The sequence below is a fragment of the Bombina bombina genome, chromosome 3 (assembly GCF_027579735.1).
Source record: "Bombina bombina isolate aBomBom1 chromosome 3, aBomBom1.pri, whole genome shotgun sequence".
NCBI classification, from domain to species: domain Eukaryota; kingdom Metazoa; phylum Chordata; class Amphibia; order Anura; family Bombinatoridae; genus Bombina; species Bombina bombina.
The window spans coordinates 629,589,939-629,603,734 of NC_069501.1; the positions used below are offsets into that span (position 1 = coordinate 629,589,939).

The 13,796-nt window shown below is 40.1% G+C and overlaps 1 protein-coding gene across 2 annotated transcripts in view; it reads left to right on the forward strand.

Moving 5' to 3' along the window:
- The first annotated feature begins 296 nt into the window (after positions 1-296).
- The window catches only part of HPCAL4 (hippocalcin like 4), a 31,423-nt gene continuing 17,923 nt past the window's right edge, over positions 297-13,796 (forward strand). Inside the window, exons 1-2 of one of the 2 annotated variants that reach the window (XM_053704837.1) lie at positions 297-458; positions 1,737-1,952. In XM_053704837.1, the coding sequence (XP_053560812.1) occupies positions 297-458; positions 1,737-1,952 (378 nt within the window). The remainder of the gene's footprint in view (positions 459-1,736; positions 1,953-13,796) is intronic. The other variant, XM_053704838.1, reaches the window with a different exon arrangement.

The following is a 13,796-nucleotide window of genomic DNA, read 5'->3' on the forward strand; positions in this document are numbered from 1 at the left end:
GGTGCGGGAGCCAGCAAAAGGGATAACAAAGAGCCAATAAAACTTAGGGGGATACTAAGCTGAGAGGGGGCACTAACCTCAGTGAACAGAAGGCTTTCACCACTAGATGATATGATGTGGGCAGATTCCTACACCTTCCGGTTTAAGTGATTCAGAGATACATATAGTCCCAAAAGTAATATTAGAATTATTTGTATCCCGCTACATATGTAATAACAGTTACTGTAAAAGGGTACAGTGTCTGTTACACACTCTTTGTGATTATATCCTAGATTTCAGTGCCTCTCCCGGCAGCAATGGGAAAACCAAACAGTAAACTGGCTCCTGAGATGCTTCAGGATCTGGTCCAGAGCACAGAATTCACTGAGCAGGAGCTGAAGCATTGGTACAAAGGCTTCCTGAAGGACTGTCCCTCTGGTATCCTCAACCTACAGGAGTTCCAGCAGCTCTATATAAAGGTACCCTCCCTCTAAAACCTTATACATGTGCATCATGACAAGTATAGTCACACAGAGATCAGAGAATTGTGGGACAAATTCTAACATTTAGGAAATGATGCTAGTATTGCTTGGGGACGTGAGAGTTGCACAATTCTAACATGCTTGCATATGAGTAAAGGTTCCGAAATGTAGTGACAGTGATTTTAGTAAGAATCAGTCTCTAAACAGAAAATATTAAAAGGACTTTCAAACCGTATTATAGTAGTACTAACATTTCTACTGTACATTAAAACATGTCTTATCTCTGCTCTTTATATGGATGAGGGAAATAAAATGTTTATACAGGTGGCCCTCGTTTTACAACGGTTCAATTTACACCATTTCAGAATAACAACCTTTTTTTTCCAGTCATGTGACTGCTATTGAATTGCATTGAGAAGCAGTGCATTTATTAAAATAGCCAGTAGGTGGAGCTGTCCGCTTGTGTTGCAGCAAAGCCAAGCAAGCTGAAATTAATCAGTTTAACTAGACCTGAGCTATCAAGCAGATTTCAAAGGAACAAGATCTTCCTGTCTATAAATCAGTCCAGATTGGAATGCATAGAAAGAACTGTTTGCAGAAAAATGCAAGTGAAGTCTGTGTTGTATGATTATTTTATTAGGTTTATAATGCTGTTTAGCAAATGTTTTTGTTCATTTAACTTAGTTTAATTATATATTCTGTGTTGTGTGATTATTTTATTAGGTTTATAATGCTGTTTAGAATTAAAAGTCTTCATTTCAAAGCTTTAAAAATAATGTATTAGGTGCTACTTATGACAATTTTTAGAGGAGCCTGGAACCTATCTCCCTCACTTCCCATTGACTTACATTATAAACTTGGTTTCAATTTACAACGGTTTCGATTTACAACCATTCCTTCTGGAACCTAACCCCGGCGTAAACTGAGGGCTACCTGTATTTAAATATGACAACTGCTAAACTAGGACCTACACATCCTAGTTGCAATATTTGTAGTTTCTGTTAACTGATAGAATATGTAATAACTAAATAGTATTTAACAGTAAGTCATTTCAATAGGACATTTTTATTAATTGAATTATTAGCATGTATAAATAAAAGAGATGTGTTTATATACCCAATTCAAAAGAGTGAGAGAGGGGACTGTTGGCAAGAACTTACACCAGGTAATAAAGGGTGGTTAGTGCATAGTCTTATATCTGAATTCAGGGAATGGGTATCTCATTTCAGATTGATAAAATTATTCTTTTTTTTTTCCTATCCTCCATCTTTGCAGTTTTTTCCCTATGGAGATGCCTCTAAGTTTGCCCAGCATGCTTTTCGCACTTTTGACAAAAATGGGGACGGTACAATTGATTTCCGGGAGTTTATCTGCGCTCTCAGTGTGACCTCAAGGGGGAGTTTTGAGCAAAAACTAAATTGGGCCTTTGAAATGTACGATCTGGATGGTGATGGGAAGATCACAAGACTGGAGATGCTGGAGATTATAGAGGTGAGATGGAGTGGAGAGGAAAAGGCATGAAATGATTAAACACATTCAGTTAACTGGAAAATTGTCTGCTATGAAGTTAATTATGTTTGTAGCCTAGATAGGGTTGTCAGCTGTTCTACAAAAAATACTGGATACGCAGCAGGTAACTGAGAGAGACAGGTTGTGTGCTCATCATCAAACCTCATTTCCTACAACCTTTCTTAGCTATATGCCCATATAAGTCCTCATATCTGATCTATAACCCTTTAGATCATCATCTATTTGCCAATATCAGTTTTCAAATCATACTCCATATGATATATTTTACTGGACAGAGTGGAAATACTGGACTGTCTGGTCAAATACTGGACCCTAAACAAACCTAGTCCCAGATGCCGGGAAGCTCAGACACCATACTAAACCTCAGTGGAAATGATTAAAGTGTTGGTGCCTAAACAATCAAAATGACCTTAGGTGATAGCAGGTAATTAACCATGTTTACTAATCAGCTAATTATTTCACCAGTACTCTAGTTCAGATATCCTCAAAATCTGCCCTGTTAGGGAGGCCTGAGGACAGGTTTTAAAACCAGTGAGATAGAGCATAAATTTGTAAACAACTTTCCAATTTGCTTATATTATCAGTTTTGTTTTATTCTCTTGGTATCCTTTCTTGAAGAAACAACAATGCACTACTGGGAGCTATCTGAACACATCAGTAAGCCAATCAGAAGAGGCAATGTGCAGCTACCAATCAGCAGCTAGCTCCCAGCTCCTGAGCCTACCTAGGTATAGTTTTCAACAAAGGATACCAATAGAACAAAGCAAATTAGGTGAAATAACTGGAAAATTGTTTAAAATTTAATGCTGTATCAGAATCATGAAAAAAAATATTGAGTTTCATGTCCCCGTGTGAGAGCTTACGAGGCGTCTAGGAAAGGCACAAAGACAACGTCATGCATGTTTTTCAAAGAGAAAGAAGGAAGCTCATACACAAGAGGGAGAACACAGGATTCTTCCTTCTCCTGGTGAAATAAACATATGCCAAAATAGGAAAACAACAGAAGTAGGAAAATATAGCGCCTCTTATATTGTTACAAAATGATATCAGAAACAATATTTATCTATGTGCATTTGTTTTTTGCACAAAGTGCATGATGACATGGTTAAGATAGGGATGGATGCATACAACGGATTGGTAGATTTTCACATACATATTGTACATATACACCTAGTTGTAGCGAGGCCAACTGCACATTTGCTCCACTGATGAGCACATTCTAGATACACTAGCGGAGATCTGAGCTACGGTAAAGAGGGGAACCCTAGATCCTAACAACATAGTTTACGGCAGATAGACGTAGTTCATGAAAGTGAGAAGAGGGAAAGAAATACATTGCATGATACAGAGAAATAAGGAAAGTACGAGTAAATGACAGACACAATAAGTAAAATGCAACTCATTTGTCAAAATGCAGCAATCAGCACAATAATCCACAATCTTATCTGTTTCCCCAATTCACACCTCTGCTATACAGTATTTCTAACAGCTGCCAGGTTATTTAAGGATACTAAAACTGCTTTAAACATCACTTGTTATGTAAAAATTCTCCTATATCTCATGTTCCCTAGAGGTTTAAAAGCAAAATCTGTAACATAGGTTTTCAAAATGCTGCAAATGGCTTACAGTAGCTATCTCATTTGTTGCAACATTTCATAGTTACAGAATTAGCTTTTTGGCCTCTCTAGGTAGCACAGGACAAGTATAGTTCTCACATAAATGGAAAAGGTGTTTAAGGTCCTTTTAATGGTTATGCAGCATATAATGCACATACTGAGTGCATATAGGGTTTACATATATGTATAAAATACAGGCAACACTGCCATTATTTAGTACCTTAATTATGCGCAGACTTATAAAGCACTGACTCGTTATAATTAAAGCAAAATGGTAACAAACTGTGAAAGTAAAATTCTCAGATTTAGGATACAAAAGGTAAATGCAAAATATAGGTAAAGGCATTACTGTGAAGAACAGAGCCCCCAGTATTCATTGATATTATTACAGCTCTCTGATTTACAAATATGTAAGCACATTGAGCCAGTCCATACATAGGCATGTCGAGAATATGTACAGTCCTAATACAGGGGAACCCTTTTATTAGAATTAGGTTGCAGTTCTAGCATCTTTCTGTCTCTCTGTCTGTCTGTCTATCTATCTATCTATCTAACTACCTGTCTGTCTATCCACAAAAGAGTAAAAATCATTTTATAGTGCAACGTGTATATTAATAATATTGCTTACTACTACTGAGTGACATTTGAGGGGCCAAAATTTTGCACCAGGTTCCTCTGTTGGGTAGGTCCGCGACCGCTACTGATAAGACTGTTACTTTTTAGCCTCTCTGCCACCTCAGAGATGGTGGAGTCAAATCACCTTGCTTTTGTCCATTTGGGATGATTGACAAGCGAGTGGCGCTGCATAATAACTTCCTTGTGCAATAAATAAATTAGGAAGCAAACAAACAGAATCCACTGCTCACTCGCTAAAAAAACAGGGGAACAGGAATCTTGTCTGCCCATCAAATAATAAATAAGGTCACTTGTAGTTACAAGATTTTTCAGGCAGTCTTACAATAACATATTTCGGACTAGTTTACAAGTGGAGCGGGTTTTTCGCGGCCGTTTGTGCACAAATTAAATTCCGCTCATATTACAAGTTGTATTTACACTAGAATGACTACTGCGACTTCAGAGCTCTGGTTAACTGTTACGCTCAAATAAAAGTGTCACAAAACACATCCAAAATACATTTAAATGGGGGAGCGGAGCAAGCTCTGGAGCTGAGTGGTCGCACACTATCACAGCTCTGCATCTAAACTCTGATATTACAGCTTAGTGACCGCTCGGATGACTGAAGATTATCTTAAAAGGAAGGCTAAATTTTCGGGGCCTAGAGGGTACACCCAGAAGACACCTAGAAAACAGAATTGAGCCCTTTCTAAGTGGGACTCCCCATCCAGAAGCAACTGGGAAGTGGCCATCTTTATGCCCGCATGGTGCATCACAGCTCTAATAACATAATCCCCTCATGGTATTATCTACAGGGTTATAACAAGCCAGAGGAGCTGATACCGCCATGGAAGGGCTTTACAATGAGATAAAAGCAGCGTTCCAAGATTTTAAGAGAGAGTTGTATCTAATAATAGAAGCTCACACTTCCTCTTCACCTCGCTCCAATGAGGAAAGAGTAAATCTGGGTCTGACACTCAGATATGCTACCCACGAACCCAATAACTCTACCTTGTTATTCCTGAATACTATACCTGTGACGGAGCGAGTGATTGCCACGCCGGATGCGGCCCTCCCACCGAGGATGTATAGGAAGGGTGAAGGGTCCTGCAGAGATCACTGCAGCAGTGACAAGGATGAGGTAGCAGTTCTCCGGTACCTTTGTCTATCTGTTCCTGAGGAGGTCTGTGTGTTCTCGAGTGGCGGAATGAAGCAGGAGGTCTATACCTCCATAGCAACTGAAGGCAGAAACACGAAGATCAATTCTACATCAGAGACTAACCTGCTCCAGAGGGGCGTTCCTGGTGAGCTTCGAGATGAAGGTACTGTCTCTGGGCTCGGTTTGGCATCCTTTTTGGCTGCCGGGTGTTCCTTCTTGATTGAGCAGTGTGTCCCTCTGTGCAGGCAGGAGAAACAGTGTGTGCGTCTGGGACTATGCTTCTGCTTGCCCATACAATTGCAATTTCATGCCGGTGTTTACTCTGAGTTTCTAGCAAGAAGGTTGCTACCCGGCTACTTGCTCCAGAAGCTTCCCCCAGGAGAGACTTTACTAGTTAGCCGACATGGAGTAGGGTGATTGATAGCATGTTCGAGTAGGAGATATGATAGGTTTTGCTTTTATATACTCCTACATACTGTATTGACATGTATAGAAGATTGTACAAAGTACACGCTGGCTATTGCTACTTAAATGCCTGATACTTGTTTTAGAATGTTAATCACGGCTCCTTATTATAATGTTGCATATATCTAAAGAACAGATGTTCCTTATAGGGTCTATACACGCAGGCAGTTGACTGTTTACATGTGCGTGGTACTCAGGTTGAGGTGTCTTGCTTGTTATATATCATTCTATATTGATGCTAGATATCTTAATGGAAACTAGGATATACATTTTGTCAGTCTGTTCCCTCCCATTAATATGTCTGAAACCACTATATAGGAAACCTATGGGTACATATGTTCATTTACCTATAAGGGGTTCTAGGAAAATCCGACTTACCACTGTATGTTTAGCAATTTAAGGAGAAGAGGTTGTTTAGCTTAACTTTGCAAGCTCTATCAAGGTTTTAACGATACTCATATTGGATGTAAACATTAGCAGGTTATATACGTCTAAATAAGCTGACATACTGAAAACTTTGGCTTTTTCCTTGTTTATGTATTGGATGTCGCACTGCCAGTGGCCGAGGCAGTGCGAGACTCTACCCAAGTCAATGGTTAGTCATATGGATCCTGTAGAGGCTGTGACTATTGTCCCTCCTAACAGCTATTGAAAATAGCATAGTCCTATCTAATATACTAGCTGAGAAAGTTACTTGATTTGTATGATGACAGTATGCTGCATTCACGGACGCCCACCAAGCAACCACTTTTTATTCCTTTGAGTCTTGCATATATTCCTAGAATCCTAAAACTACTCTCTAGACTAACATCAGAATGGTACCTCTACCTGAGCGCCAGCTATCAGAAGAACGTTACCAGCATAGTTATTGTTAGCACCACAAAAATGTAATAGTTGTAATAGGTTTGTCTTTCTATTATTTGTAAATATGCCTGACTCCACATTGCTAAATCTGCCTTCCCCTCTCCACCACCCATTTAAAATATGTCCCTCTTCATAATATAAAACACAGATCCCCCACCCCCCTTAATATGGTTTACTATGCAAACAAATTGCGCTACTCTTATTGACATAATATATAAGCCATCCAATTTATGTTATATAACAAAGGAGCCTATAAAAATGTTCCCAGCTGCGCAAAAGCTTTGCCTAGACATGCCTATATATACTTCACTGCCATACTTCTCTGTATATATTTGTTTAAGGCTTTTTGAAGTGAATATTAACTATCCCTTACAGGGCTTGGCATACTAGAATATATCATTACCTCAATGATGCCAAAGACATATTTTGATATACCCTGTGGCAGATGACAGATTGAATGTAAATTAATTTCGGATTGGAGGGTGATACCAATTTTCACCACTAGAGGGGAGTCAAAGATCATCAGCTCCCCATTATGTAAGTCCATCAACTTTATTACTTTACTTCCCCGTCCCCACACTGCTTAAAAGTGGCTCTATATGATCTAAACTTGATCTAGCATACATTTTATCCAAATTCTAGATTTGCACCCCACAATACGCTTATACAGTGAAAACTGTCTAAGACGGACTCTGTATAACACGGAAACCTGTCCACGACGGAAATATTCCACAGACCCGGCGCTTAGTGTTATTCTTACATTGTTTAACTACGCGGAAACGGAATGCAGTCCAAGTGTTAAGTGCATATACATTATGTTTAGCTACCTGGATAAGCCGGAAAATGTAACGCGGAAGGGGTGTGGCAACTCTGGAGCGTAAGTGGTGTGGGAACGCTGAAACTATGGAACAGACGCTGAAACAGAAGTAGTGTGGGAAAGACGCTGAAACGGAAGGGGTGCGGTAATGGACGCTGAAACGGAAGTGGGTGTGGGAAGGACGCTGAAACAGAAGGGGTGTGGGAACGGACGCTGAAACGGAAGAGGTGTGGGACACAGAATGGCTCCTAGAAAGTGCCACACTCTTACTCTCGCTGCAAAAGTGAAAGTGATTGAGACCTACACAAAAGATAAGTTGTCTGTAAAACAATGCATTAAGAAATTTAAATGCTGCAAAATGCAAATTTATGAAGCTATCAAAAATAAAGAGAAAATCATGGAAGAATGGTTAGCTGGCAGTGGCTAAGTAAAGAGGAAAGCGAAGACCGTAATTGATGCAACAAGTAATCTTTTAATACTGTACTGTGTTTGTATACAATTGTTTGTAAATCCAGATAAAAAATAAATAAAAAAAACGGTGTAATGATTAAGCAGAAGAACTGTACTGTCTTTGTTACTTGCAAAACAAGAAATTGATTCTGATTAGGGATGCACTGATACTGATACTGATATGGCATGGTGCTGATCCTGAGCATTTGCGCCCAAATGCTCCGATACTGGAACTGACGGTCAGAGGGAGACCTGCAGTGCCGCGAGGGAACATGGAAATGGCTTCCCAGACATTCAGAAAGCTGGGCAGCAGGTCATTACCTGGCACCCAACTTCCTGATTGGTCAGGAAACCAGTCCCACACTCCCTTGTGGCGGTGCAGGTCAGACTGGCTTCACGACCAATACAGTAACATTATTCTGCCATTTTGGATTTTGCGCATGTCAAAAGACGCTCCATCATCACTAACTGTATAAGGCGGAAACCTGTCCAAGACGGAACATTTCTGTTGTCCGATGCCATTCCGTCTTAAGCAGGTTTCTCTATCCCCCTTATCATCCCCTTCAGTCAAAATATTAGGGGGCCATGAGAGACCCTAGTTTACCACTTGGGGATAACACTATCTTAGTGGCCTAATTATAATACATGGAGATACATGACCATATCTATATGCATAAAAGAAAAGAAAGATATCTCCCCTCACCCTTTCCCGCTCTGTGAGAGGGAGTGGGTCATATCCGATACCCCTTTTCCGTCTCTGTCCAGTGGTGACAGCAACCTCTGAGGGGAGATACCATGCATATCCCTGTACCATATTGGCTTAGTTGTGCTATAATTCCAGAGAGGAGATACAGCTAACTGAATACAGTATATGGTCGAAACTTGATGCATAGATCTTAATTCCCTGCACAATGCTATATACTGTATATTCTTCACCAGCCCAGCCTTAAAATTGTATCTTTTTCTTTTTGCCCTTTAGCTCCAGCTTCCTGAGTTTATGCTAGCTCCGCCCCCTCATCCCCCATCCCTCCCCTCCTTATACCATGGTGCTTACTAAGGCCTAGATTTAGAGTTCGGCGGTAGCCGTCAAAACCAGCGTTAGAGGCTCCTAACGCTGGTTTTGGGCGCCCGCTGGTATTTGGAGTCAGTGATTAAAGGGTCTAACGCTCACTTTTCAGCCGCGACTTTTCCATACCGCAGATCCCCCTACGCCATTTGCGTAGCCTATCTTTTCAATGGGATCTTTCTAACGCTGGTATTTAGAGTCGTTTCTGCAGTGAGCGTTAGAGCTCTAACGACAAGATTCCAGCCGCCTGAAAATAGCAGGAGTTAAGAGCTTTCTGGCTAACGCCGGTTTATAAAGCTCTTAACTACTGTACCCTAAAGTACACTAACACCCATAAACTACCTATGTACCCCTAAACCGAGGTCCCCCCACATCGCCGCCACTCGATTAAAATTTTTAACCCCTAATCTGCCGACCGCCACCTACGTTATACTTATGTACCCCTAATCTGCTGCCCCTAACACCGCCGACCCCTGTATTATATCTATTAACCCCTAACTTGCCCCCCACAACGTCGCCGCAAGCTACTTAAAATAATTAACCCCTAATCTTCCGACCGCAAATCGCCGCCACCTACGTTATCCCTATGTACCCCTAATCTGCTACCCCTAACATCGCCGACCCCTATGTTATATTTATTAACCCCTAATCTGCCCCCCACAACGTCGCCGACACCTACCTACACTTATTAACCCCTAATCTGCCGAGCGGACCTGAGCGCTACTATAATAAAGTTATTAACCCCTAATCCGCCTCACTAACCCTATCATAAATAGTATTAACCCCTAATCTGCCCTCCCTAACATCGCCGACACCTACCTTCAATTATTAACCCCTAATCTGCCGACCGGAGCTCACCGCTATTCTAATAAATGTATTAACCCCTAAAGCTAAGTCTAACCCTAACACTAACACCCCCCTAAGTTAAATATAATTTTTATCTAACGAAATAAATTAACTCTTATTAAATAAATAATTCCTATTTAAAGCTAAATACTTACCTGTAAAATAAATCCTAATATAGCTACAATATAAATTATAATTATATTATAGCTATTTTAGGATTAATATTTATTTTACAGGCAACTTTGTAATTATTTTAACCAGGTACAATAGCTATTAAATAGTTAAGAACTATTTAATAGTTACCTAGTTAAAATAATTACAAATTTACCTGCAAAATAAATCCTAACCTAAGATATAATTAAACCTAACACTACCCTATCAATAAAATAATTAAATAAACTACCTACAATTACCTACAATTAACCTAACACTACACTATCAATAAATTAATTAAACACAATTGCTACAAATAAATAAAATTAAATAAACTATCTAAAGTACAAAAAATAAAAAAGAACTAAGTTACAGAAAATAATAAAATATTTACAAACATAAGAAAAATATTACAACAATTTTAAACTAATTACACCTACTCTAAGCCCCCTAATAAAATAACAAAGCCCCCCAAAATAAAAAATTCCCTACCCTATTCTAAAATACAAATATTACAAGCTCTTTTACCTTACCAGCCCTGAACAGGGCCCTTTGCGGGGCATGCCCCAAGAATTTCAGCTCTTTTGCCTGTAAAAAAAAACATACAATACCCCCCCCCCAACATTACAACCCACCACCCACATACCCCTAATCTAACCCAAACCCCCCTTAAATAAACCTAACACTACCCCCCTGATGATCTTCCTACCTTGTCTTCACCATGCCAGGTTCACCGATCCGTCCTGGCTCCAAGATCTTCATCCAACCCAAGCGGGGGCTAGACATCCACTGAAGAAGTCCAGAAGAGGGTCCAAAGTCTTCCTCCTATCCGGCAAGAAGAGGACATCCGGACCGGCAAACATCTTCTCCAAGCGGCATCTTCTATCTTCTTCCATCCGATGACGACCGGCTCCATCTTGAAGACCTCCAGCGCGGATCCATCCTCTTCTTCCGACGACTAGACGACGAATGACGGTTCCTTTAAGGGACGTCATCCAAGATGGCGTCCCTCGAATTCCGATTGGCTGATAGGATTCTATCAGCCAATCGGAATTAAGGTAGGAATTTTCTGATTGGCTGATGGAATCAGCCAATCAGAATATAGTTCAATCCGATTGGCTGATCCAATCAGCCAATCAGATTGAGCTCGCATTCTATTGGCTGATCGGAACAGCCAATAGAATGCGAGCTCAATCTGATTGGCTGATTGGATCAGCCAATCGGATTGAACTATATTCTGATTGGCTGATTCCATCAGCCAATCAGAAAATTCCTACCTTAATTCCGATTGGCTGATAGAATCCTATCAGCCAATCGGAATTCGAGGGACGCCATCTTGGATGACGTCCCTTAAAGGAACCGTCATTCGTCGTCTAGTCGTCGGAAGAAGAGGATGGATCCGCGCTGGAGGTCTTCAAGATGGAGCCGGTCGTCATCGGATGGAAGAAGATAGAAGATGCCGCTTGGAGAAGATGTTTGCCGGTCCGGATGTCCTCTTCTTGCCGGATAGGAGGAAGACTTTGGACCCTCTTCTGGACTTCTTCAGTGGATGTCTAGCCCCCGCTTGGGTTGGATGAAGATCTTGGAGCCAGGACGGATCGGTGAACCTGGCATGGTGAAGACAAGGTAGGAAGATCATCAGGGGGGTAGTGTTAGGTTTATTTAAGGGGGGTTTGGGTTAGATTAGGGGTATGTGGGTGGTGGGTTGTAATGTTGGGGGGGGGGTATTGTATGTTTTTTTTTACAGGCAAAAGAGCTGAAATTCTTGGGGCATGCCCCGCAAAGGGCCCTGTTCAGGGCTGGTAAGGTAAAAGAGCTTGTAATATTTGTATTTTAGAATAGGGTAGGGAATTTTTTATTTTGGGGGGCTTTGTTATTTTATTAGGGGGCTTAGAGTAGGTGTAATTAGTTTAAAATTGTTGTAATATTTTTCTTATGTTTGTAAATATTTTATTATTTTCTGTAACTTAGTTCTTTTTTATTTTTTGTACTTTAGATAGTTTATTTAATTTTATTTATTTGTAGCAATTGTGTTTAATTAATTTATTGATAGTGTAGTGTTAGGTTAATTGTAGGTAATTGTAGGTAGTTTATTTAATTATTTTATTGATAGGGTAGTGTTAGGTTTAATTATATCTTAGGTTAGGATTTATTTTACAGGTAAATTTGTAATTATTTTAACTAGGTAACTATTAAATAGTTCTTAACTATTTAATAGCTATTGTACCTGGTTAAAATAATTACAAAGTTGCCTGTAAAATAAATATTAATCCTAAAATAGGTATAATATAATTATAATTTATATTGTAGCTATATTAGGATTTATTTTACAGGTAAGTATTTAGCTTTAAATAGGAATTATTTATTTAATAAGAGTTAATTTATTTCGTTAGATAAAAATTATATTTAACTTAGGGGGGTGTTAGTGTTAGGGTTAGACTTAGCTTTAGGGGTTAATACATTTATTAGAATAGCGGTGAGCTCCGGTCGGCAGATTAGGGGTTAATAATTGAAGGTAGGTGTCGGCGATGTTAGGGAGGGCAGATTAGGGGTTAATACTATTTATGATAGGGTTAGTGAGGCGGATTAGGGGTTAATAACTTTATTATAGTAGCGCTCAGGTCCGCTCGGCAGATTAGGGGTTAATAAGTGTAGGTAGGTGTCGGCGACGTTGTGGGGGGCAGATTAGGGGTTAATAAATATAACATAGGGGTCGGCGATGTTAGGGCAGCAGATTAGGGGTACATAGGGATAACGTAGGTGGCGGCGGTTTACGGAGCGGCAGATTAGGGGTTAAAAGTGTAATGCAGGGGTCAGCGATAGCGGGGGCGGCAGATTAGGGGTTAATAAGTGTAAGGTTAGGGGTGTTTAGACTCGGGGTACATGTTAGGGTGTTAGGTGCAGACTTAGGAGGTGTTTCCCCATAGGAAACAATGGGGCTGCGTTAGGAGCTGAACGCTGCTTTTTTGCAGGTGTTAGGTTTTTTTTCAGCTCAAACAGCCCCATTGTTTCCTATGGGAGAATCGTGCACGAGCACGTTTTTGATGCCGGCCGCGTCCGTAAGCAACTCTGGTATCGAGAGTTGCATTTGCGGTAAAAATGCTCTACGCTCCTTTTTTGGAGCCTAACGCAGCATTTGTTTGAACTCTCGATACCAGAGTTAAATTTATGGTGCGGCCAGAAAAAAACCCGCGGAGCGTTAACAGCCCTTTTACCGCCGAACTCTAAATCTAGGCCTTAGTGAGCAAAGGACTTTATATCTCAACCATCTTATAGGAGATATGCAAATATATAGATTGTTTATTATCCCCCCCCCCCCCCACCACCACCCTTTACACCATTGAGCTTACTTCCTAAGCAAAGGAAAATAAATCCTATAGAAACATTTTTTTTTTTTCGTTGCATGGCAACAACTCAATTCATTCATCAACAATTTTTCTTTTCAGTGAGCTCAGAAATGTACAGTCATAGATAGACTTTTGAGGTATTGAAACAGAATAGACAGTTTGATAAATGATCTATTATATCACTGCTACTAGTTCGATATTAATTGCACGCATATGTCTGATCACCAGAGGCGTAACTAGAAACCACAGGGCCCAGGTGCAAGAATCTAAGAAGGGGCCCCCACACCACCCCATCCCCCCTTCAAAAAAAAAGGTGAATTTAATACATATTATTTTTTTTTTTTTTACATTTAACACAGAAAAATTGTGAATCAGATTACATGTCTGCAAAAGGAGGTACCCTGTGC